We start from the raw sequence: 27,800 nt of genomic DNA on the forward strand, positions 1-27,800 counted from the left end.
GTATAAAAAGTCCCAAACTTCTATCTTCAAAAATACGAAAGTTGGTATTTTTACCAAAACCCATTTCCGATCAATCAGTTATATGGCAGCTATAGGATATAGTCGGCCGATCCGGCCGTTCCGACTTATATACTGCGTGCAAAGGAAAGAAGGGTGGGTGAAAAGTTTCTATTCGATAGCTTTAAAACTGAGAGACTAGTTTGCGTAAAAACAGACAGACGGACAGACGGACGGACGGACAGACGGACATGCTCATATCAACTCAGGAGGTGATCCTGATCAAGAATATATATACTTTCTAAGGTCGGAGATGTCTCGTTCACTGCGGTGCACACTTTTGGACAAAATTATAATACCCTCTGCAAGGGTATAAAAAACATCGATGTGCCAAAAGATCTTTACATTTTATTAATTTTTCTAGTTACATACCATAACCATCTGTTGTTTTACTAACGTATCTTTATAATTTGGCTATCATCCTAATTTACTGGCGGTTTCCAGCTTTTTTCATATGTCATTTTAGCTTTTCTATTACCAGAAAAATTGACAACACTGATTCTATAGCTGAGACAATAAAAATGTATTCCTGCAGACCTCTAGCATTCATTCAAATTCTGTTTGGTATGTGCAAAACGCTTTAATAGTTACCGAAGCGTGTCTTTATCTTTTGTCGTTAAAATAATGGAGACTTGCCCAGGTTGACGCTTTTCATAGCATTCCTCAGAAAGGTATATCACGGTATATTTTTCAGGTGTATGATTGCGGTCGACTAATTCCAGAAACAGGAAACAGACAGTCCATTTAGAGTTCAATTTACCATGTCACCATACCATTGTTCTGATAAATGCGCTACCCATCGATGCATTATCGATGCAGTGTTTTTTTCGATTACAGCAGTTCAACTTGACATTTTGGGAAGATCAGTCGTATTCATTCATCTTTTCGCTAACTTTACCATGTTGCAGGAAATGCATGTATTGTTATTACTCAGCTGGGCGTCTTTTTTCTTGGCGAATTGCGTTTCGGCCGAGTCAAGCTTGCTAAACTGGGGAGCAAAGCAGATATGGACACGCAAAGCCAATATGGAGAACGTAGACAGTATGGTTAGTAAATCTGGAACCCTACATATGGCACAGCCCCAGCAACTGAAGGTACAAAAGCATTCTAAGGACGGGTACAAGGAGTTCGATCTCCTTGGACACCGTCGCATAAGTGACTCCTACAGCTTGAAAAATGATGTCAGCCTTATTTTGGAGCAAAAAAATCATAAAGACTCAATCCTTGCATCGTGGCGCGAAAACTTGTACGCTAGCCCATTGGCAAAAGGTTCCCTATTTCCCTCGAGGTCGTACGATCCGTACATCCGTCGCTACGATAGGTAAGCTTAAGCATCAGCCATAAATAAAATCTGGAAAAGCCAATATTATTTGGCCAAGCAAAACCTCGCATATTCCCCGCAGTTACACATACCATAGTCACATAATTACTTAATGCTCCGACAAATATTACCTGGCGATATCTATTATTAAAAAAATATATAGGATACTGTGTCTCTTTGAGTGATATTTTTGTGAAATCGTTGATCCACACCTAAAAACCATAAAAACCTATAAACCACACGATGCGTTTGCGTTTGATAATTGCTTTTAAAAAGAAACTAATGATAACTCAGGGCGGAGCCGAAGTTGAAATAACCATTGCAGTAACGATTAAATATATTTTGGAAATATTCAATATAGGTGTCTAATCCCTATGAGAATTTTATAAGTAACAATACCAATTTCTTAGAAAAAAAAATTTTTTTTTATATGTACCAAAAACAAGAAAGAAAAGCTAACTTCGGGCGGAGCCGAAGTTGATATACTCTTGCAGTTAAAACCGGATATATATTGCAAACATCGGTAATAGTTGACCGATCCTTATGATTACATCATTATAAAACTAAATAACTAAAATAAAAAATCTAAAAAAAAGTCCCAAACTTCTATCTTCAAAAATACGAAAGTTGATATTTCTACCAAGGACCATTTCCGATCGTTCAGTTATATGGCAGCTATAGGATATAGTCGGCAGATCCTAATGAAATTTGGTAGGTTAGATCAACTGAATAAAATAAAATAGAAAATATAAAAATAGAATCTGTATTAAGTTTCAGCTTTCTATCTTCAAAAACACGAAAGTTGGGTCATTTTCGATCGTTCAGTTATATGGCAGCTATAAGATATAGTCGGCGGATCCTTATGAAATTTGGCATGTCGTAATGGTTTGCCAAAAATAGCTCTCGTGTCAATTTCGAACTCTCTAACTCTAAAAACATCAAAGTTATATCTTTTCCGATCAATCAGTTATATGGCAGCTATAGGATATAGTCGGCCGATCCGGGCCGTTCCGACTTATATACTGCGTGCAAAGGAAAGAAGGGTGTGTGCAATGTTTCAAGACAATAGCTTCAAAACTGAGAGACTTGTTCGCGTAGAAACGGACAGACAGACGGACAGACAGACGGACATGCTCATATCAACTCAGGAGGTGATCCTGATCAAGAATATATATACTTTATAGGGTCGGAGATGTCTCCTTCACTGCGTTGCACACTTTTGGACAAAATTATAATACCCTCTGCAAGGGTATAAAAATAAGCTTCTATCTTCAAAAATACCAAGTTAGTGCACTTATCAGCTATATGAAAGCTATATTATATACTACGTGCAAAGGAAAAAGTTTCAGGTTTCAAGCCGATAGCTTTGAAACTGAGAGACTTTCGCGTAGAAACAGATGGACAAACAACGGACGACTATATCCTATAGCTGCCATGTAACTGAACTATCGGAAATGGCCCAACTTTTGTTTTTTTTAAGATAAAAGATTGAAACTTTCTACAGATTCTACAGCAAGGATCGGCAGTCTGTATGCATATCCTATAGCTGTCATGTAACTGACGATCGGAAATGTATTTAGGATTTGGTAAAAACACCAAATTTGGTATTTTTGGAGATAGAAGTTAGGGGCGTTTTAAATTTTATATTCTAATAAATTAGTTTTATAATGAAATTCTCATAAGGATCGCCCAATTGTATCCGATATTTCTGATTTATTTCCGATCCTAACTGCAAGGGTTAGGACCCATCAACATGGGCTCCGCCGAAGTTCGCTATCCTGTCTTGTTTTTTTTCATACCCCTGCATAGGGTTTTATAATTTTGGTCAAACGTGTGCAAAGCTGTGAAAAAAAAAATGTCCAATCCTATATATCAATAAAGTACATGCCTAATTGATAAAAGCATGTCTGTCTGTCTATCTTTTTCTACGCGAACCAGTCTCTCACACTTTTTTCCTTTGCACGCATTAGGTATATATGTACATATATGTAAGTCGAAACTTGATCTGCGTGGATACCATCGAAGTTCAAGTTCCAAAACAGATAGTTCTCTTATAGTCAAATTAGAGATATAAGACTTTATAGATAGATAGATTTGACTTCTGCTTAGGGAATTGCCGGTTGGCCCACCAACTCTGACCCAATATGTTAAAGAAAAAAACATCCTATTTATTAAGGATGAATGGGACGCGAATTGGCACGGCTCTTAGAGTCATCACGGGGCACTGGATAGTGGGAACACATGCTAGGCGAATGAATTTATCCACAACGACTACTGCCGCAGATGTAAGGTCTAAGAGGAAAAAGAAACAGTTGAGGATCTTCTATGCCACTGCCCAGCCCTTAGTCACTTAGACTATCACATCTCAGGGATAGATTCCTAAACGACATTATTGTTTGTATTTTTAGACGAAAAAACAAAATTACTTTGTTATTTTATTACTGAATAATACAAAAATATTCAGTTGTGCCACACAAAACACTTCCACTAAAATGTTGCTTCAATTTATCTTTAGGGTGCTAAACACTCATGTTTAGGTCTTTAATATACCAAATTTCAGAATTAAATGGCAATCCTATAGCTGCTTTAGTATTTGGTAAAAATACCATCCTTGATATTTTTGAAGAAAGAAGCTTGGAATTTTTATACCCTTGCAGAGGGTATTATAATTTTGGTCAAAAGTGTGCAACGCAGTGAAGGAGACATCTCCGACCCTATAAAGTATATATATTCTTGATCAGGATCACCTCCTGAGTTGATATGAGCATGTCCGTCTGTCCGTCTGTCCGTCTGTCTGTCTGTTTCTACGCGAACTAGTCTCTCAGTTTTAAAGCTATCGTCTTGAAACTTTGCACACACCCTTCTTTCCTTTGCACGCAGTATATTTCGTGTTTTTGAAGATAGAAAGCTGCAACTTGGTACAGATTATATATTTGGTCAGTTGATCCGACCTACCAAATTTCATTAGGATCGGCCGACTATATCCTATAGCTGCCATATAACTGAACGATCGGATATGGTACTTGGAAGAAATATCAACTTTCGTATTTTTGAAGATAGAAGTTTGGGACTTTTTTTAGATTTTGTATTGTAAAAAATTGGATTATATATTCCTATTCCCATTAGGATCGGCCAACTATATCCGATGTTTGCGATATATATCCGGTTTTAACTGCAAGGGTATATAAACTTCGGCTCCGCCCGAAGTTAGCTTTCCTTTCTTGTTTTAACTACACACTGCGCAAAGGAGTGACATAGGAGGAATTGCGTATTAGGTCGAATGTAGTAAAAAACTGTGTTTAAAATATTTGTAACACCCTCAATGTCTTGATTTATTTAGACAAAAACGTTTTTCGGGACTGTTTTGCTCTTAAAAATTCCTAAACGCATAATTTTAAACCGATTTGAAAATTTCCGACGTTTTTCATTAGTTAAATGTTGTTGCTTTTGAAAAAAAATGGATCTTAAATTTTTTTTAACAAAAAGGATAACATTTTTATACCCTTGCAGAGAGTATTGTAATTTTGTCCAAAAGTGTGCAACGCAGTGAAGGAGACATCTCCGACCCTATAAAGTATATATATTCTTGATCAGGATCACCTCTTGAGTTTATATGAGCATGTCCGTCTGTCCGTCTGTCTGTTTCTACGCGAACTAGTCTCTCAGTTTTAAAGCTATCGAAACTTGAAACTTTGCACACACCCTTCTTTCCTTTGCACGCAATATATAAGTCGGAACGGCCGGGATCGGCCGACTATATCCTATAGCTGCCATATAACTGATTGATCGGAAATGGTATAACTTTGGTGTTTTTTGGAGTACTTTGGAGTTAGAGAGATCAAATTTTACACGAGAGCTATTTTTGGCAAAATAATACGACATGAAAAATTTCATAAGGATCGGCCGATTATATCCTATAGCTGCCATATCGGAAATGACCCAGCAAGGGTATATCAACTTATAAGTATTTCTTATATTATTCGTTATTGAGTGAAAAAACGAAAGAAATTATATTATATTTTTTAATATTCCAGCATACATTATTTTCTTAGCGTAGCAAGCCTGAAAAGTTACAAAAATCAAATGTCTACAACATTTCCAAACATCGGCCTGAAAATCATCCATACCAAATCGGCCATACCAAATCATATACATATGTGCATATATTCAACATAAAAAAGTATAAAAACTTAGAACTTTAACTTACATATTAAAAAGTATTCCCTATCTCCAAAAATACTAAAGCTGGTATTTTTACCAAATACCGATTTCCGATCGTTCAGTTATAGAATAAGTTCAGCTTAGTTCAGAATCTATAGGCTACAGTCGACCGATTCTTATTAAATTTGATAGGCTGGATCAATCGGCAAAAAAGGATCTGTATAAGTTTCTAACCTTCTATGTTTAAAAACACGAAAGTTATGTCATTTCGGATCTTTCAGTTATATAACAGGATATAACCGGCCAATCCCTATGAAATTTGGTACGTCATATTATTTGACCCTGCAAAGGGTAGTTTAATTTTCTTCAAAAGTACCAATACCAATGCAATACCAATGCAAAAAATCATCAATACATTGCACTATAGGAAATTTTCTGGCCAAAAACCATTCTTGAAAAAGTTAAAAGATTAAAATAATTTTAAGTGCATATCATTCACAATAGATTAATTTTTAATGTTGCATACCAGTAATTTTCATAGATGGCGCCACTGCGAAGAAATCAGCTGTTAAAAACAGTGAAAATGTAAGTAGTCTAGCAAAGAAATTTTTAGAAATAAATCACATTTTTAAAAAGAGATTTAAACTAAGTCCGACCGAGTTGGACATTGTAATTTAGTCCATGTTGTAGATTGTTTAATTTTCTTCAAATGAGTGAAATATGAATATGCCCTTTTATGCACTTTCGAAGAAATGCATAATTTAAGGAGGCAACCTCAACACCTGGAATGTGAATCTGTTAGCTGTGAGACCGAACAGTTAGCATGTTATTTTTAAATAGGGGGCGGTGCCAAGCCCACAATTTTTTCATTTCTGAGTTCATTTGACCATATAAACTAAAATCAAAAATCAAAATCTAAATATCTTGCATAGTTTTTGAGTTAGAATGTGTTTCTTAAAAAGTAGGGGGTGCCACGCCCACATTTTTTTTTAAATCTTAAATCTATTGACCATGTGAACTCAAATCAAAAATCAGAACTTAAATATCTTGTTTCTTTCTTGAGATAATATTTTTGGCCAGTAAAAGTGGTCATATTTCCTATAGTGGTGCATTGGTGCGAAATCTTTTTCCCATCCATGTGGGTGCACTGAAAAATACAATTATAGTAACACTCACAAGGGGTTTAAAAATATCAATATAATAAAAAAATACATTTTATTACAGCAATTAAAAAAAGTCCCTATATTTTTTACAACAGCTTATTATTAAACTATGACAAATAATGCAGAGTTTTTAACTTACAAAAAAATTTTCTGCGAAGAAGAAATTTATTGCTTCAGGTCGACCACAAAAACAAAAATGAATATCTTGCAGTGAAAAGTTTTCTGCACTCCAACAACAAAATGCATTCGGATTAGCACGATTGAGGAGAATAGGGAAAACACGAAAAACTGTTATTGTAATTGCTCTTTGCCTATGGGACCAACGAAGCTTATGGCGTGAGCAACGGAACCTTATGGCGTGAGCAGTCACACACAACTCCGTATGCATGAGCATTTGTAAAAACAAATGAACAGCGAGAGCAATGTGAAGAACACCACTGCTATAAAGTATATACCATATATGTAAGTATATGCCATATAACTGAACAATCGGAAATGAGCCAATTTTCGTGTTTTTGAAGATGGAAAGTTGGTACAGCCGGCCCATTTTTATGAAATTTGGGATTTCGCTTATTTTGATAAAAGTAGAATCCATAGGAAAATCTCTAACTGTAAAAACATTAAAGTTATAGCATTTTCGATCAATCAGTAATATAGTCAAATATTACTAGGATACTAGTAATATACTTATGTATTTTAGCTATAGTCAGACGATTCCGGCCGTTCCGCCTTATATACTTCGTGCAAGGGAAAGAAGGGCGTCTGCAAAGTTTATGTAAACCTGGTTTATGTCATAGCAAAGATTATGACGGGTTTCAGCGCTGGAACGAGCAGGTTCCACAGCGCGACAAATTCAGTTTAAGAAATTTTTCCGCGACGATGGGGGATAGCTGAGTGGTAGAGTGCTTGGCTGATGTGCGGAGGGAAACGAGTTCAGGCTCGAGAAACGAGAACCAGGCTCGAGACATCAACTTTTTGTCTTTTTTTTTTCAATTTATTCCAAAACTTATAATCCAATCAAGAAAAATAAAAAATTAAAAAATCACCTTAACATCGCCTTTGTTCGTAGTGGAACTCGCTGTAAAAATGAAAACATTTGAGAGCGGGTTCCACGACAAACGGCTGGCAGATGGGAAAGGGAAAGAGAGAATTCTATTTTAAGAACGTAGCATCTTTGGAATAATGAAATAGAGGAATTAAGCCAAGTTTCAGTAACGCGATAGCATCAAAATCAAAAGAAGCACTCTTTGTAAAAAATTGGCTCAATTTACCCAGAATACTTCGAACGTTTTAAAAGCAACAGGAAAATACTTGGTTATTCAGTTTTTAAAGCAATTTCTGCAGGGCTAGGATTCTGCGCGTCTTTTGCTAGGAATTTATGAATGATACTATGCTCAGGCCAGGCTACAGGATCAAGTGCTTGGGCCGGTAGGACAAAGGTAGGACAGGATCAAGGATCAAGGAATCCGGTAGGACTATTTAAAAAGAAGATATAAAACACTAATGTTAAAATTTAAACTTAAAAACAGCTATTTCATTAGGAGCTACCTTAAGGTGGTTTAACAGCTGACTCCTGACATCATCAACAGTAGCATCCGGCATAGGGCGAAAGACAAATAAAAGGCGAGGTCTTACGGGAAGCAACTGCCCTCAGCGTAAGTCCAGAAAATCTAACCTCAGGCGCCACACCAGTCAGACGTCCAACGATGTCCAACGATGGAAGCTTTAAGATGATAGGAGGCTAAAGGGCTGTGCAAATTAGACTCATTGTTGACAGATTGCAGACCACTGTAGTAGAGTGTAAAGAATTTAGATATGGGCTCTGTAGACGAGAGTAATCGATCAGATCAGATGTAAGAGACGACGTTACAAAAGAAATGTGCAACGAAGGCTAAGCGTCATAAAGAAAAACAAACTCCACAGTATCTACGATGTAACGGGTTACGTAAAGAGCGTGCTGCTCGGAGAGACGTTATCTTGGAGAAGTAACCATAAACGATTAAATTTATATATAAGAAATAAATAGTTCAATGAACTTATCAAGTCAAATATTTTTTTAGAATTAATCGATATATTTCCACTTGTCGCGAAAGGAGAAAATTTTAATTCTAAGATCGAAGATAAATGCGAGAGCGATTGAAGAAACACGTCCGATACGGCAAAATGACAAGAGAATCAAGAGAGAGAAAACAAGAGAATTTATAATATTTACTTTTATTATTATTTTTAATTGCATTCTATTACAAATGTTGTAGAAATAATTATATTACTATATTATTTTATTATGAGAAATTAGCGGAATGGGGAAATTAGTAACTACCGTATCGGATGACAAAATGATGAACGGACTCCCTTGGAATTTTATTTACCTGACATAATCTTTAATTTTTTTTTAAATACTACACTTAAAGATAGATTTTTAAAGATAATTAAAAAAAAAGAAAAAGTTTGAAGTCATTATAAGAAGATTTTAACATAGGAAAATTTTACAGAGAGCAACTACTCTACTCTATGCATTACGTTACCTCCCTGACTCCCCTGAGCATCGGCGCATTAGAATTAAAATTTGGATGGTAATTTTGGGTAATTTAAGAAATATATTTAAATTTTTATTTCAAAACAGCTTTTAATAATTGATTTTCATGTTCTTAAGATTTTTGTGCGTTGGTAGATCAACGAATTGGAGCGCACGATCCATAGTAGGGCCGAAAGCATAGTTTCAAAAGAGGCGCCGCCCTAAAACGGTAAAGTTTATTTGTAAAACGGGTAATTTTTTTTTTTTATATTTAATCAATGTTTTGTTTTTAAACATCGAAAATAGTCGATGCACTGAGGATCGATTTTTTCCCAGCTCTAGCTTCAATGGTTTATATCAGAGATGGGCACGAGATCTAACGGTTTGGGTTGCAGCTCGGCCAAAAAAAGCAACAACAACCCCCAGCGTCGCGAGGCGTCGCAGCCACGCGCCACACAGAATGTGCGAGCAGAGAAAATACACTGACAAAAACTTTTTGAGTAGATTAAATTTTGTTAAAATTTAAATTTTGATTAAAATATTTTAATTAATTGGTCAAAAATGTATATTTCTTAATTAATTCGTCAAAATCGATTGTATCGTTACTTAAAGCTATTCTAAGCAAATCTGATAGGTTAATATCTGTTAATCGATTTCTATAAACAGTTTTGATGGCTTTTATTTGGGAAAATGCACATTCACACACATGGGTACTGGCAAAATATGCCTCCAATTTGAGAATCGACCCTTTTAAAATGGGGTATTGGTCTATTGGAACTTTCTTCCAAAACTCCGTCTCGGTCTCCATCACAGACATCAGATATAAGTCCGATTGCAGGTCGCAGAGCTTCATTTGAAATTGTGGGTCCTGCTTTTCAATGTTTATTTCTTTTGGGCTCATAAATATTTAAAATTTTTTAAACTCGTCAAAATTCGTGAACCGCTGTTCAAACACTTCCCTTAATTCACTTATGTTTTCAGAATATAATGAGATATTTGGTATATTCTGTTAGAAGTTCTTGGCAGCGAGAGGAAAGAGCCAAGCTATTTCTTTTTAAATGACCTAAACGACCCATTTTTTTCTTGAATCCATCGATTCTTGACAGCATAGTCACCATTGATTGTTCGGTGTTTGAAGTTGCGAGTTCAATATATTCAAATAGGTGGTGATGTCCGTAAGGAATGCAATGTCAGAAAGAAATTTTTCATCATCCAATTAAAGAACTAGTCCTGCGGAGTTCTTTGTATGTTGTTTGAGAAAACGCAAAACTTCTTTACTGAGAGAAAAGAAACGCTCAAGGCATTTTCCTCTGCTGAGCCAGCGAACCTCAGTGAACATTTAAGGTCACCGTACTGGGCTTTTAGTTCTTGTAGCAGGCACTGAAATGTGTGTCAAAGCATTATGACCTTCTCTAATTTTAATAATCCTTTTTACAACGCCATCCATACTATCACTCAAATTAATTGCCTTTGCACATAGGGCTGCCTGATGAATGAGACAGTGATAGAAGGGAAAATCAATCCCCCTTAGGTTGAACTGACTTTTAAGCCCCTTTATTTCTCCTCGCATGCTCCTTGATCCATCGGTGCACATGCCGCGCAGTTTTTTAATTTAATAAATATTAACACTTGGGCAACTTCGTTGATATCAGTGCTCTCATCTATTGCCAACGAGTAGTAGATACATTTAATTATTTTTTTCTTGAGGTTTTCTTTTAGCTCTTGGTTTATTTCATTAATTCCTCGCGTTTCCGTACGCCGAGAAAGCGGTATTTGCTCCACAATTTCGCTCATCTCTAAAACTTTCTTTTTTAAACACTGCAACATATCAATACAGGTAAATTTAAAAAAACTCACCATCTAACAAACATTTTTGAGTTTTGGCCAACTTATAGCTCACACCAAAGGAAGCTAGTAAAATGCTGTTTCTGTTGTCTGGCTCTGGTTCCACTTTAATTAATTGCGCGGAGAGTAATGCCTTTGACTTGGCAATAAGCTGCACCCTTTCAGTATCACCCATCAAGCCGTACGAACTTGCATGTTGGGAGTTTGTAATGTCTTCGAATATTGTAAGTTCTTTTTACACTTGTCGCTCCACAAATCAAGCACTGCATCAGATCCGAATTAGTAATTTTTTTTGGTACGATTTGCGAGTTCGGTCCCTTGGATTGTGTTGTTGCAAACTCGAGATCGCGGCGATGTGCTTGTTACCTGCGCTAAAAGTCAGTGTCGTTGTTTTTGTAAATCTTCACGATTCGCTGATCGCGAGCACCGAGCATCTGGCACGACTTGCTGGCGACATCTTGATATATTATATTGTATGTATGTATGTATACAGTCGAATCAGTGGGACATGTAGTAAGTTTTTGTGTATATCTATTGAAGGAATTGATCGGTTTGTTTTTGTGTATAAGTTAACAATGCAACGGTTATCTAAGATAAGGACACGAAGACGGACGACGCATATGGTCTTACGACGGGCGTTGGCCGACGGCTGTGGTCTGTGCGAGTTAGGGTTACGACTAAGCTCTCCTTATCTTAAGTTAGTTAGTTCTGATCTGACAGCCGAAGAATAAAGGCACCTCTTCTAAGTCTTATGTTTTATTCCTAATCACCGTTGGAGGAATAACTGTAGCCACGACCCGGCTACCAGTTTACAAGAAGAGGATCAGCAGCATCATTGTCACTGATCGTGGCCACCACCTGGTCTTGATCGATGCCCTGCATCGTTACGGAAGTGCAGAGACATCTACAAAGTGTCCGACCGTTGTGGGCAGCAACTTGCCGCATCGGTTTCGTCAGAACCCACTATTCCGTGAGCAGCACGTGCCACGGTGGAACCCTCCTGCAAGAGCTGTGCAGGTGGAGAATGTTGTAGGCAAACACGCTGCCACAACCAAACCAAACCTTATCTGGCGCCCAACCAAGTCGAAGACCCCGACGAAATCTCCAAGCCTCGAAAACACGAGGAAACACAAAATCATCATCTCAAAACTGGTAACGTGGTCTGGACCACACAGAAGACTGCGAAAAGGAAGGAAAACTTTCATAGATTCATGTAAGTGAAACCCTTTTGTGAATTGCCAGGAAAAATTAAAAGAATCGCTAATAAAATAACATATTTAGATTTGTGTTATTTCTTATAAAACATTTCCTTTTGAAAACAGTGACGGCATTTAAGTCAAGAAATTAGAGTATTTATTTCTCTCTGTGTTGCGGTTTTTTTCTTTTCTCAAATCAGTAAAATCATTTCGCGGAGAAGAGTACGGTAAATAGATAAGCGCTTAGTTTAGCGCCTAGCTTGGCGACGGTCCAATATTTTTTTGAGACGACTGTATGAGCGATTCAGAGTCGGAAAGCTTGATTGTTCGGCTAAATAACCTCGCGTTATCAGAAGAGGCCGCCGAACGTATAGTACAGAAAAAACAAAGTATGGATCCACAAAAGCTACAGGCAATCATAAATGCTGCGGTTTCGGCCGCATTACAGTTGCAGAAACAAGAGTTTGAAGAGAAATTACAGAAAGTCACTGATAGGTTTAGCGCTGCGACACTATCTGCTCCTGATATTGCGGTATACTCGCCAGTTGCTGTAACCGGTAATACGCCTTGTGACGAAGGCCTTGAGGCGGTAAAATCATTGCCAGAGTTTGATGGCTCACAGGGAAAATATGTTTCTTGGCGACAGGCAGCACTAGCATCATATGAGTTGTTCAGACGTTTTGACGGGAGTTCTAAGCATTATCAGGCTGTTCTAATAATCCGTAACAAGATTAGGGAATCTGCTGATTCTATCCTTTCATCCTTTAATACTATTCTTAACTTTGAGGCTATTATAAGCCGCCTTGACTTTACCTATTCTGATAAGCGTCCATTATACTTGCTCGAGCAAGAGCTCACAATACTAAGGCAGGGGCAGATGTCTATTACACAGTTTTATGAGGAGGTTGAGAAGAAGCTGACACTCCTAACAAATAAGACAACTATGACATATGAGACTGACCATGCTCGATATATGAATGAAAAGTATAGGGCTGATGCCCTACGTGTATTTGTTTCCGGTCTGAAGAGAAACTTAACAGACGTGCTCTTTGCTGCTCAACCTAGGGACTTGCCATCAGCCTTGGCAATGGCTCAGGAAATAGAGGCAAACCACGAGAGGCATGCCTTTGCCACACAGTATGCCAGGTCCATAGAGGAGAAACATCTTAGGCAGGCCCAGAGTAATCCGTTACAAGGGACACCCAATTCCACCTACAAACAGATACTTAAAAAGGGGTGGAAAAATCCATATTTTACCAGGGATCAAGGTCAACGAACCGTTGGTGATAATACACCATTAGAGAAGATGGACGTAGATCCAACATCGTCTAAATTCCGTCAAGCGACAAACTTTCAGCGCTCTCAGGGTTCTTCCGCACTGCAGGCACTGGATGCACAGCCACAAAGTTTACACAAGAGACCGATGAACTCTCAAAGGTTGTCTGACTTTAGGCGTCAAAGGGTTAATCATCTGTTTGAAGAAGAAAAGGGTGGTCAAACCGAGGATTATTATAATCAGATTGCTACTGATGCGGTAGATGACATAGATGAAGAAAAAACGGGCTATGAAAGTGATGCCGTGCATTTTTTAGGGGGATCGTCCCTACTTCCGTTCGTCCAACGAACAGTAGCGGGGGAACCACGAAAGTTTCTAGTTGACACTGGGGCCTCTAAGAGCTACATAAAGAGAGAGATTGGGTGGCCGACTTCAATTCCCGTTGATTCTCCATTTACTGTCAAGTCGCTTCATGGGGTCGAAAAAATAGAACACAAATGCCAGTTTTATCTTTTTGGTGTAGAAAGCCCTTTCTTCTTATTACCCGGGCTTAAAACTTTTGACGGCATAATTGGCCTTGACCTGTTAGCGCAAGTAGGTGCCACCATTGATCTTAAAAGCAATTCTATTAGATTTAATGGGGGACGTGAGGATCTGCACTTTCAAAAATGCGCTCAGGTTAACTTTACGAATATTGAGGATATTGTCGTGCCCCCAACAGTGCAAGAAACTTTTCAGCAGATGATGTCTAAATACACAGGGGCCTTTGCTGACCCAAATAAAAAGTTGCCGTTCAACACAAATGTTGTAGCGACTATTCGGACAGAGGATAATGAGCCGGTTTACTCAAAACTGTACCCGTTTCCGATGGGTGCTGCCGATTTTGTCAATCAAGAGATTAAGGACTTACTAAAAAATGACATTATTCGACCATCTCGGTCTCCCTACAATAACCCCATATGGGTTGTCGATAAAAATAGCTCCGACGCTTCGGGATCGCCCAATAAACGCTTGGTAGTCGATTTCAGAAAGTTAAATTTGAAAACTATTGCCGATAAATACCCCATGCCGAGTATCATATTTATACTCGGCATGGGGTATTTATCGGCAATAGTTTTCAAATTTAACTGTCGAATCTGGGAAGGGCCAAATTTTTCACTACCCTCGACCTTAAGTCCGGATACCACCAGATAGAGCTTGCGGAATTGGACAGGGAGAAAACTTCTTTTTCGGTCAATGGAGGCAAGTATGAGTTCTGCCGGCTACCCTTCGGACTAAAGAATGCCTCAAGCATTTTTCAAAGGGCAATAGACGATGTCCTCCGGGAGAAAATAGGAAGGATCTGTTACGTCTATGTGGATGACGTTATTGTCTTTTCAGAAACTGAAGAATCTCATGTTGACCATATTGCGGATGTTTTAAAATGCCTGCAGGACGCCAACATGCGAGTGTCCAAGCAAAAGTCACACTTTTTTAAAGAAAGTGTCGACTTCCTCGGTTTTGTTGTGACAAAGGAGGGTACTAGGACAAGCCAGGACAAGGTAAAAGCCATCAAGGATTTTAAACAGCCAAGTAATTTGTTCGAGCTGAGATCGTTCTTGGGCTTAGCGAGTTACTATCGATGCTTCATCAAAGATTTCGCATCAATAGCGAGACCTTTGACAGAGTTACTGAAGGGTGAAGGTGGCAGGGTCAGCAAATACCGTTCAAAAGGCATTTCGGTGAGCTTCGATGAGTCCCAGTTAAGCGCATTTGACAAGCTTAGAAATATTCTTGCTTCAGAGGACGTTATCCTCCATTACCCAGATTTTACGCGACCATTTGATTTGACAACTGATGCTTCATCCTTTGGCATAGGTGCAGTTTTGTCTCAGGGAAATAGGCCTATAACGATGATATCCAGAACGTTGAAGGATAGGGAATTAAATTATGCCACGAATGAAAGGGAACTACTAGCAATTGTATGGGCCTTGGATAGTCTTCGTCACTATCTCTATGGGAAAAGTGACATAAACATATTTACGGACCATCAGCCCCTTATATTTGCGGTTTCTGATAAGAATCCTAATTCAAAACTCAAGCGCTGGAAGGCCCGCATTGAAGAAAGTGGTGCAAAGCTCATGTATAAGCCAGGAAAGGAAAACTGTGTGGCGGACGCTTTGTCGCGGCAACGTATTCACACTCTGCAAAGTTCAGCGGAGTCGGATCGAGCCACTATTCACAGTGAAGAGTCATCAACACTTGTTATTGATGCCACGGAAAAGCCAGTTAACTGTTTTCAAAACCAAATCATATTGCAGGAGGCGTCCACGTCAAATAAGCGACTATTTATTGTGTTTGGTACTAAGACTCGACATCAAATTGATTTTTCTGATTGGGAGACATTGGTGGACTTAGTGAAAGACGTAGTAAAGCCCAACGTCGTGAACGCCATACATTGTAAGCTTCCAATTTTGGCCCGCATTCAAGATAGCCTGGTTCGGCTCTTCCCGGCCACTAGATTTTGGTATTGTAAGTATTGGGTGTCGGACGTTATCAGACCGGACGAGCAAAGAGAAATACTAGTTGTGGAGCATAACAGGGCTCACAGAGCTGCCCAGGAAAATATTAAACAAGTGCTGCTTGACTATTATTTTCCAAAAATGGGCAAAATAGCAACTGAAATCGTTCTAAACTGCAGGATTTGTCAGAAAGCAAAATATAATAGGCACCCATTGAAGCAGGAATTAGGAATTTCGCCAATACCATCGCGGGTGGGAGAGATGTTACACATGGACATCTTCTCAACAGGAGGAAAGTACTTTCTCACTGCTGTCGATAAATTCAGCAAGTTTGCGGTGGTCCAGCCAATAGCATCGCGCGCCATTTTAGATGTAAAAATTCCAATCCTTCAACTGGTGAATCTCTTCTCTAATGTTCGATCGATTTATTGCGATAATGAGGCATCGTTTAACTCCGAAACTATACGGTCCATGCTGAAAAATCATTACGATATCGATATAGCAACTGCCCCACCTTTACACAGCACATCAAATGGACAGGTGGAAAGATTCCACAGTACTCTTATAGAAATTGCCAGGTGTCTAAAATTGGAGAGGAAAATAGACGATGTCACGCAATTATTCCTTCAGGCGACTATAGAGTACAATAGGTCATTTCACTCTGTCATTAATAGAAAACCTATTGAGATCATTCATGCTAGTGCTGACTCTGCCCCGGACATAATTATGAACCTTAAAAAGGCACAGCAGGAGCAGTTAAATCGTGACAATCCAGCTCGACAGAATAGGGTATTTAACGTAGGTGAGAGAGTTTTAGTAAAAACCAACAAGAGACTGGGAGATAAGCTTACTCCTTTGTATGTCGAGAACAGGGTCGAAGCTGATACTGGGACAACGGTCCTAATTAATGGAAGGGTGGTCCACAAGGACAATATTCGATAAGGGCCACCAAAAAAAAAAAAAATATTGTTTCCCAGGCTTAATGTACCAAATTGTGTTAGGTACCCCAAACTCTGAAAACTTGCAGAGGTAGAGTCTTACCATCGATGTCGAATTTCTGGCTCAGAAGAACGCTCACACAACCGTAGTCAATAGCTTAAATTGAAAATAACGTATCTGCTTTCACTCTTTCAAAAGTAAATGTTGTAAATCACTTAATACTAACACTAATGTCCTAAAGGCGATTCTGAAAGAGGGTTTCACAAAGGCTAACTTGCTGCTTAAGGTGGCTAAGATGAAAATAAGAAATTGTTGAATTTTGTAAAATTAATATTTAGTTTTTATGAAAATACTAGCTAGTAAGAAATTGTTGAATTTTGTAGAAATAATATTTAGTTTGTATTAATATTTAGATGAAAATACTAGCTACTAAGAAATTGTTGAATTTTGTAAAATCATTATTTAGTCCGTATGGTGTATCTTATACATCTTATGATATGTATCTTCTCCGATCGCACTCATACCATACGCCAGATATCACACGCTTTCATGTCATAGGCTACGACTTACCATTCGCAGCGATTCAAGGATAACCCATGCGCCTCTCCACCGCAACGAAGTGCTCTCAGACTCCACTCCACTTTAAGGCTGTCCTTTTTTCACTAAACGAAAAAAGCCCGCAGCATATAACGGAGCTGCAATTACCTACAACAAAATGCCAGCTGCAGCAGCGCTTAACTGCTTCGCGTTCTGCGTATCGATAAAGATAAAGATTTATCAGACGGCGAAGCAGAGCCTCGATAGTGGTGACTCAAATCCTCGCTAACATGGATATGGCCGAGGACGTCCATGTTTTGAAAAAGGAGAGTAGTTAACAATGCAACGGTTATCTAAGATAAGGACACGAAGACGGACGACGCATATGGTCTTACGACGGGCGTTGGCCGACGGCTGTGGTCTGTGCGAGTTAGGGTTACGACTAAGCTCTCCTTATCTTAAGTTAGTTAGTTCTGATCTGACAGCCGAAGAATAAAGGCACCTCTTTTAAGTCTTATGTTTTATTCCTAATCACCGTTGGAGGAATAACTGTAGCCACGACCCGGCTACCAGTTTACAAGAAGAGGATTAGCAGCATCATTGTTACTGATCGTGGCCACCACCTGGTCTTGATCGATGCCCTGCATCGTTACGGAAGTGCAGAGACATCTACAAAGTGTCCGACCGTTGTGGGCAGCAACTTGCCGCATCGGTTTCGTCAGAACCCACTATTCCGTGAGCAGCACGTGCCACGGTGGAACCCTCCTGCAAGAGCTGTGCAGGTGGAGAATGTTGTAGGCAAACACGCTGCCACAACCAAACCAAACCTTATCTTATATTGGTACCCCTCTAAAGCATAATGGGAAATCTAAACTTTGAATAAAGAAACAAAAAATGTTCACCTAGTTGTTCTGTGTTCTGTGTTATCCATTCTGGACAACATTTTTAGGACATTTTGAAAATATGAAATCGAATATTTGGTCAAAATTTAAAGTTATAACTTTTAAATTTTTCTACATATTTTTTTTTTTTTTTGTTTAATTTTTGGGGACGGAAAGAGGCGTGGTAAAATTCAAATATTTTATCTTTCTGCCTGTAACGCAAACAACTATTGATGATTTTATTTACAGGTCTAGCTTTAAAAACGTCCGAAATATTCGGTTTCTTGTGGTTTTTGTGGGCGGTGAGGTCACTGATTAATGACCTAAAAAGCATAGAAAAGCGGGTGTGTCAGCGCCAAACTACAAAAAAAAAACGGAAAACAATATTTCGGACGTTGGAAACAGAATATTTGTGGCCCAATGGGAAATGTTTTGTGATTAGTGCTATTTCTCAGATCGATAAAAATGTTTTGCAGCTTTGAAATGCAAGTATGTGTGACTTTCTTAGGCGAGAGCCTACTAGGTAAACTTATTGACACTTACAAAAAACTTCAAGTGTATTATAACTTTGGCGGCGCCGGCAGATAGCTTTTCTTTCTCGTTGTTGATAAACAACAAATAAACTTCTTAAAGTTTATTTATATATTTTTTGTTATATTTTTATATTATATATATATTTTTTATATTCTATATATATATTTATATTATATATATATATATATATATATATATATATATATTTATATTTATATTATATATATTAGAATGCGATCTTCAAATTTTAACGTTAATTCTTTTAAATTTATTTTTAAAGATTTGATGAGCAATACCACCGTACATATCCTCAGTACTTGGAAGACATGTATTTAAATCGCCAAAGATTCGATCCTAATGATAGCTACAGTCCACGTATACCAGAGTACCCTGATCCGTACGTTATGTATCCCGATCGTTACTTGGACTCTCCTACCGTGCGCTTTAAGTCTGGGCGAGGTTATACCGATGAGACCGTGCCGCTGACCGATTTCTATGTCAAGTACGGTTTGACGAAGCTGCCGGAAGTTTCACCTTTGTCGCGAAATGAACGCATCGTGTATTACGCACATTTGCCAGAGATTATACACACACCGTACGAATCTGTGCGCCCTGAGGAAAGAGCCTCAACTGCTATCATAGCTTCACCCCACGTATTCAACAAGAACAACATGAAAAACATTCCGCGGCCATCAGCTGGTAACCAAACGAAGTAACTGTGTGAAGACAAAACATATATGAACATTCCAATATTTTAAAAAGCAATCACAAACTTTATTAAGTGGATGCAGTTTCGTTATAATTTACAATAATCAATTTTATTTATAGGTTCAATTTAAGTATTTTACTTTTTTTGGGCATTTTTTTGTATTATTTTTTATTGCTAAATAAACTCAGTTTACTCAGAAAAGCACAAACTAAAAATCATTAAAAAATGATTAGGAATACAAATTTTAAATTCAAGAAGTATATTCTTATTTAACAAGAAAGGAAAGCTAACTTCGGGCGGAGCCGAAGTTGATATACCCTTGCAGTTAAAACCGGATATATATCGCAAACATCGGATATAGTTGGCCGATCCTTATGAGAATATGATAAAATACCCAATTTATTATAATACTGCTTTATTATTAAAGATGGAACTTGGTACAGATTATATTTTTGGTCAGTTAATCCGACCTACCAAATTTTATAACGACCGGCTGATCTTATAGCTGCCATATAACTGAACGATCGGAAATGGTTTTTGGTAGAAATACCAACTTTGGTATTTTTGAAGATAGAAGATTGGGACTTTTTTTTAGATTTTATATTATAATAAATTGGGTTATAGCGTCATATTCTCATAAGGATCGTCAAACTATATCCGATGTTTGCGATATATGTCCGGCTTTGAGTGCAAGAGTATATCAACTTCGGCTCCGCCCGAAGTTAGCTTTCCTTTCTTGTTTTGGATGTTATTGTATTTAGCCTTCTCGCAAACTCTGCAATTTACGACCACTTCGATTGCTGTTTTGCCCATTTTCGGAAAATAGTATTTAATTAAAACGTGCTTAAAAACTTCCTGGGAAGCCCTAAGAGCCATGTTATTTGCTCGTGCTTAAAAATTTCCTGGGAAGCCCTGAGAGCCATGTTATTTGCTCGTCCCTTCTGCTAATACCCTAGATGTTTAGTACCGAAACTTGTTAGCCGGAAATAGCTGAACCAATTTATCTTGAATGTGGGCCAGGATCGGCAACTCGCAGTGTAAAGCATTTACTACGTTCGGAGTTACAACCGGCTTGTCAGTAGCTTCAATATACCGCCCTTGATGTAGCTTTTCGCTGCCCCTGTAGCGGAGATGAAGCGGAGAAAGCGGCAAACAAGAAAATTGAGTCAATGGAGCAGTGGCTCCAAAATGCTGGACTAAGCCTAGCCCCGCTAAAGACGGAAGCGGTGCTGGTCAGCAGCCGCAAGGTGCTGGAAACGGCGACGATTCAGGTTGATGGAATGGCCATAACCTCCCATCGGTCCATAAAATACCTGGGTGTGACGATCGACGCCCGGCTCTCCTTTCGCGAGCACCTAGAATACATCCAGGGCAAGGCTGCAGCCACTAACAGGGGCCTCGCCAGGATCCTTCTCAACACCAGAGGCCCTAAGCAGAACAGGAGAAGGCTCCTCGGGAGCGTTGCCTCGGCGCGAATTCTGTATTCAGTGCTCAGCTGGGCTGAGGCGATGAATACGCCCAGCTACAAGAGAGGGGTAGATGCAGCGTACAGGCTGGGAGCCATAAGAGTAGCGTCCGGCTTCAGGACAGTCTCCGACTATGCTATTCTGGTCATTGCGGGGATGGTCCCGCTGAAAAAGCGCGCTCGAGAGCTCAAGGAGCTAAAGGAAACTCGCGCTCGCTATGAGGGTGCTGGCGGTGCCCTCGATATAACTGCAAGGGAGGAGGCCAAGGAGAGGTCGCTTACATCCTGGCAGGATGGCTGGGACTCATCGACGAAAGGACGATGGACGCACACCCTCATTCCCAACCTTAGAAGAAAAGCACATGTTGGATAAAAAAAATTTAATATTTACTAATTTTTTTCGAGCATTTTCAAAGCTTTGCTTTACTTGCCTTTTCAATAGAGAATTTATATGAGCGATAACAAAGCCCATATAAATTCTTTATTGAATATCTTTGAAAAATCTATCGGTGAAAAATCTCTTTCCATTTACTTGTATTATTTATTTTATTTATTATTTGATTATATATTTTCATTTACCCATAGTGCAGTGGTGCCCACACGAATACATTCAATTGTTAGACTTGCCTTTGTGTTCGAATATGTACCCAGCAGTTCGGCTGGTGGCAATAGTTCTTTTTGGGTATGGATTCGGGTACTCTTTTGTGGGTACCCATATCACTTACTGTTGGTATAGCGGCTTGGGTATTCTCTGCTTCATGTTTTTATACCCTTGCAGAGGGTATTATAATTTTGTCCAAAAGTGTGCAACGCAGTGAAGGAGACATCTCCGACCCTATAAAGTATATATATTCTTGATCAGGATCACCTCCTGAGTTGATATGAGCATGTCCGTCTGTCCGTCTGTCCGTCTGTCGGTCTGTCTGTTTCTACGCGAACTAGTCTCTCAGTTTTAAAGCTATCGACTTGAAACTTTGCACACACCCTTCTTTCCTTTGCACGCAGTATATAAGTCGGAACGGCCGAGATCGGCCGACTATATCCTATAGCTGCCATATAACTGATTGATCGGAAATGGTATAACTTTGGTGTTTTTAGAGTTAGAGAGTTCAAATTTGACCTGAGAGCTATTTTTGGCAAAACATTACGACATGCCGACTATATCCTATAGCTGCCATATAACTGAACGATCGGAAATGACCCAACTTTCGTGTTTTTGAAGATAGAAAGCTGGAACTTGGTACAGATTATATTTTTGGTCAGTTAATCCGACCTACCAAATTTCATAAGGATCGGCCGACTATATCCTATAGCTGCCATATAACTGAACGATCGGAAATAGTATTTGGTAGAAATATCAATTTTCGTATTTTTGAAGATAGAAGCCTGGGACTTTTTTTTAGATTTTTTATTATAATTAATTGGTTTTATTATGATGTAATCATAAGGATTGGCCAACTATATCCGATGTTTGCGATATATATCTGGTTTTAGCTGCAAGGGTATATCAACTTCGGCTCCGCTTGAAGTTAGCTTTGCTTTCTTGTTTTCTATAACACTGCGAGTATATACTTTGGTACTCCCTTTGGATACGACGGTCGGACCACCACAAAGCGCAAACGAAAATTTTCTTTTAAACGAAATGACCGCTTAGAAAGTGGACATGCAGTAAATTGTTTGTTATTGTTGCTAGAAGGAGTTAAACAGATGCGAGTATATACTTTGGTACTCCACCACAAAGCGCAAACGAAAATCTTCTCTTTTTTTGATTTTTGCTTCAGTATAACTTGAGCATATTTGGTGACACGACGTGAAAGTGTGGTAAATAATAAATAAATAATAAAAACACTAAATAAATATTAAAAACAGTGACAGTGAAACAGTGATAAAAAAGGATAAAAAAGGTAATAATTATAATTATGGTTTGCAAAAGAGAAAAGAATTTATTTTCAGGCGTCAATTATAAGGCATTTGTTGCAGCCCTGGTGAAGTTGCCAGAAATTTAAAAAATATGCTAAGCGATTCCTTAATGATGGAGTATAAAGTCATTAAAAACAGCGCGAAATGTATATTTAGCACTACTTGGTAAGAATTTAAAAAAAATATTGGTTTTAATTTTAATAATGATTTTTTTTTATAATATTAGATGTAATTTCTGCTGATGGCGGCATTGGAAATATGCCTTAAACAACAATAACAACAGCAACAACAACACATAATTTTTGCACACGTAACAAATAAGTATTTTTAAGCCAAATAAAATGGTGTAATTCTGTAAATTTATGATAAGTAAAATAATTTTATAAATTTTTAAAAATGAATTAAATGTATTTCTATAATATTAAATAATTTTATACATATTAAAAAACAAAAATTTTTAAGAAAAAAAAAATCTTTTTCTGGGTGTGTAAATCGATGTCCCTTGGTAGATACCCAAGTGGCTATACTGTATAGAGTACCCAATTCCGTACCTAATTCGATGTCCCTTAGTAGTATGTATTTGGGTACTCTTTTTGGGTACCCCAATTCCATACTCATTGGTATACGAAGAGGTGACGATTGTACACTGCCTATGACATGCCTTAGTTAAATTCGCCTCTGAAATACATGTCTTAGGTATTGACTGGTGGGTACTCGTCTACCCTAGGGGCATAGTGAATTCGACACCCATGCACTAGTGCGGCGAACTGCTGGGTAGATAAAAAAATATATATATTATATTATATATGTATATATGCACACATGCACCCGTGTATGTGAATGTGTAACACGCATACATACATACAAAGATCAATCGAAGCGCAGACCAACCTTGCTCCTTTCAGAGACTGAAAAACAGAAAACATTCAATGAGAATATAAGCGTAAGATGAACGAAAGATGAGCGTAAGAAAGAGAGTAAGATCTCGATCTGTGGCCTGCTGGGCCCAACACTTTCCATATAAATCAGTGGTGGGCACGAAATCTAACGGTCGGAGCCGCAGCTCGGCCAAACAACAAATTACAACAACAACCACCACCCTCGCGATGGTTGTCGTCGCGTTGTGCGCAAATGGACCCTTAATAATTTTTGTTGCAAACTCGGGACCGCGGGGTAGGGCCCGCTACCTGCTTCAAAATTTGTGTAGCATTGTTTTTGTAAATCTTCACGGCTCACTGACCGCGCGACTCGATCGAAGGACATCGTCGATTCTACTTTGGAAAATTCTGGAAGCGTTTTTTAGGCCAAAAGGAAATCGGCAGAACTCGTACTTTCCACTATTTATCGAAAAATATGTCTTCTCTCGATCACCCTTCTCATACCTCACCAAAGGTATTCAAGTAGCACTTATTTTTTATCTTAGTACAGCCATGAATAGATTGAACATTAAAAGAAGACTGCCCAGGGACTGGAGTTGGTAGCTTTTTACCGCCCCTATATCTATCAGAAATTTTCTAAGTTTTCCTGCTACTGTTCTTTGTACGAACGGAAGCAGAAACTCTGTCCAGAAAAATGAACATCGTCATTCTCATAGTCAGTTTCCTTACCAGCCTCTATATTGTCCACAGCATCCTCACTCGCCTCATTATACTGACTGTTCGACTGACGTACTGTTCGATATTCTCTGGCGCCTTTGATCCGATACCTTCTGCGAACTTGCAAACCTCTTATAAGCTCCATGTTGTCGACTACTTCCGGGCCATTGAGGGATAGGTGGGCCCTGAGCAAGTGTTTGTTGGCTTTGTTGCTGCTGGAAGTTGGTAGGCTGCCTAAATTTTGAAGACGACGAATTTAAATCCATTTCCTTTACTGAACCACGTGCAGCTGCGCTGGCTTGGCGTGAAGCTCGCTCTCACAAAAAAAGTAACCTTTCACTATGCCTAGCTTGTTTATCAAAAGAGTCTTCAGTAACATCTATCTTCAATGGACTTAGAATATTGCAACGCAAACGCATTTCATTCATGATTGGAATCAAGCTAAGGCGCCAATATAAGTGCCGATGGCAAACCTTTAGGTTGGATTGCAAATAATATATCTGTGAGGTTCTTCTTCAGGCCAGAAATGAATACCCGCAAAGCATATGTCCTATGTGGGTCGTTCATAATCTCTATCTGGGGCCTGCTGGGGCCCGTCGCAAGAAATTTTTGCCTCCATTTCGTTGTATGAAATAGGTAGTATATACATATGTTGTATGGTTAGTGGTTGCACATAGGAGTGGTTGAGTTGAAAACACTTCCGATTTCCGCTTGAAGTTTCCGTCGATGAAGTGAACTTTTATAGTCGAATATCCTGTGTTGGCTTTGCATGTCCAGCAGTCCATAGTTATCGCACACTGATCGACTTTGTCAAAAATTACCTTCAATTTTGAGCTCGTTGTCACACGTGTGACAGCGGATTTTCGTCGTCAGACTACTAGGCTTTACAGTCAAAACATCTACCCTTTTTATTTTATAAATTTTGAATTTGTCGGCGCCTATTGTTACTCCAAAGCCGTGGCTAAGGATTTCACGACCAACCAACACATCGTATTTCAAATACTTATCCTTAATTACGTGTAACAAAATTTCAAAGCAGTCTTGTTCAATATTTATATTAAATAATACTTGCTGAGTACAACAAACGGCATCATTACTTATACCGTTAAGTTTTACAATGTTATTTATTTTTTTCCCCTTAAATTTATTCACGACGCTTTCCCTTACTAAGGAGCATTCAGCACGCGAATCAAAACAAAATGGAATAGACTCACCGGATGCCCTTATTATTCCAGTCGGTGGAGCTACTCTGCAGATATCTACCCGCTTCTCATATGTTCGGTCTTTTGGACAAGCGGATGCAAAATGTCCTATTTCGTCACACTTAAAGCATTTTACACTTGACCGATCTTTCGGTCCAGTCATGTTGCTGCCGCTGTGGATTTTGCCTTTGCTCGGGCCAGAGCGAGCACGGCATTCGGCGTATTTATGGCCAGCCTTTCCACAGTAATTGCATTTTATCGGTTTCGGAAGCTTGAACTTCTTGCGCTCCGAGCCTGTTTAATCGTCGTCGTCTGCGCTTTTTAAAAGAGTGTGCGTGTAACTGTTGTTGTAGCTCATTGCGAGTTTTCACGTTGTTTGTAAAAATCTAGTGCGTCAACTTGTTTGCGCCATGTGAGCCAGAGTCACAGATATTGCTATTTCTTTCAAATCCTTGGCTTTCCATTTTGACATAAGTAGCGTCACTATACGGCTACCGTATTCAGCGAAGCCCTCCTCCGGCTTTGGTCGACCATTCAGAACATTTACTAGCATGGCGGCAGAAATCTCAATTCCAACAAAGCGTTGTATAAACAGCTTCTTGAACTGCACCCAAGTGATGCCGGCAAAGCAAATTTGGGAAAGCGCAGCCTTCTAGTGCCTTGCTTAGGGCGATCACCAGGTTGCTATCCTCGAGCACGTTATCCGCAAAAATTAGGTCAACTTTTGAACACCAAAAGGGAGCATCCGCTGTCACTGTCAGGATTGAATTTTGGAAAAGTCACATATGACGCTTTTCCATCGGTTGGCGGTGCCCTTGGTGTCTGCATGTTTTTGATGATCCAACGCTGACAAATACGGATCGGTGTCACAATCAGTAGCCAAAGCAGATCCCACTTCTGATGTCGGAGATTCGTCAATAGTTTCCATTTTCTAGCACAATTGCACAGCAAGTTCTGTTCGTTGCTAGAGACGCTTCCCAACTGAACTGCGTAACACAGAGTTTTGTCTAATTTCATCATTCCTGCAAAGTCTATTGCTCTCTCTGTTTCTCTCATTCAGTCCGCGCTCTACGATCAGACCATGCTCAGTAGCAGAGTGTGTTGCTTTTTCTCACCTACTGTGCGTTTTAAAACTACTAGCGACATTGTGTCGCCACACTAAAACTGTACGACGCACACGTACAATGGGCACTAGCCATTCTACGACACATACATATAATGAAATAATTTACCCAAAGCATCCCGATCAAGAGCACCTGGAATTTTTGAACATCTTCTGCTCTATTGCATCATAGAATGTATAAAATCCTTTTCTTTCCTGCTGCTTCCTATCTGGAATGGAATGGCTCCTAAGTGCAGTACAAGGTTAATCCAATCGCAATTTCTCGGAATTTTTTCTCTCGCTTTTTCTTCAAACGGAATTCTAGCATTATTGCGTAGAATCAAAAAATTTCCTTCCATTATTTGTCTGGTGAGGGCCTCTACTCGGCCTCTAAATAAAATGATCGACACTGAGACCTTCAGGATTTTCTTTGGAAGATTGGCTTCAATCAACCTAGTCATCCTTTCTTATAATTCTGCCATCAACTAATTCTGCATGGACTTTACAGCGTCTAAAGTAGATTTACATAAAGAATACTAAATTTTCCTTGTGATCTGGCATGAAGGAACAATTTGCAAATTTAGCAAGGACAAGAAAACTAAAATAAGAATAATAAAAAAACAGGAAAGGAAAGCTAACTTCGGGCGGAGTTTTTTTTTTTTTTTTAACGTTGCTTTTATTGCTTGAATCATCTCTTTGCGAGACTAACAAGAGGTGTAATAAATCTTATATTTTTAACTTAACTAACAGTCATATTGAATGATACAGATTTAGACGGCTCTAAAAATCGATTGCTAAGTCGGGAGGTCGTTGCGTCTCAGGCGGGATACGCTAGAAACCCGAGCAATCCCCGAGCGAGAAAATTTGGGTGCGAAGTCAGT

The 27,800-nt window shown here is 38.8% G+C and overlaps 1 protein-coding gene across 1 annotated transcript; it reads left to right on the plus strand.

The window, feature by feature from the left end:
* The first annotated feature begins 903 nt into the window (after positions 1-903).
* Positions 904-19,731, plus strand: LOC108128650 (uncharacterized). Its single transcript, XM_043211315.2, has 2 exons — positions 904-1,378; positions 19,207-19,731. The coding sequence occupies exons 1-2, from the start codon at positions 957-959 to the stop codon at positions 19,640-19,642; spliced, it is 858 nt and encodes a 285-aa protein (XP_043067250.1). The 5' UTR covers positions 904-956; the 3' UTR covers positions 19,643-19,731.
* Positions 19,732-27,800: the final 8,069 nt, after the last annotated feature.

Source organism: Drosophila bipectinata, chromosome XR, assembly GCF_030179905.1.
Source record: "Drosophila bipectinata strain 14024-0381.07 chromosome XR, DbipHiC1v2, whole genome shotgun sequence".
Taxonomy (NCBI): Eukaryota; Metazoa; Arthropoda; class Insecta; order Diptera; family Drosophilidae; genus Drosophila; species Drosophila bipectinata.

Excerpts from the sequence above, each read along its gene's own strand:
- LOC108128650 (XM_043211315.2), top strand. The coding sequence starts at position 957 with ATGTTGCAGGAAATGCATGTATTGTTATTACTCAGCTGGGCGTCTTTT. Across the intron at positions 1,379-19,206 it reads TACATCCGTCGCTACGATAG|ATTTGATGAGCAATACCACC; the intron begins GTAAGCTTAAGC and ends TTATTTTTAAAG.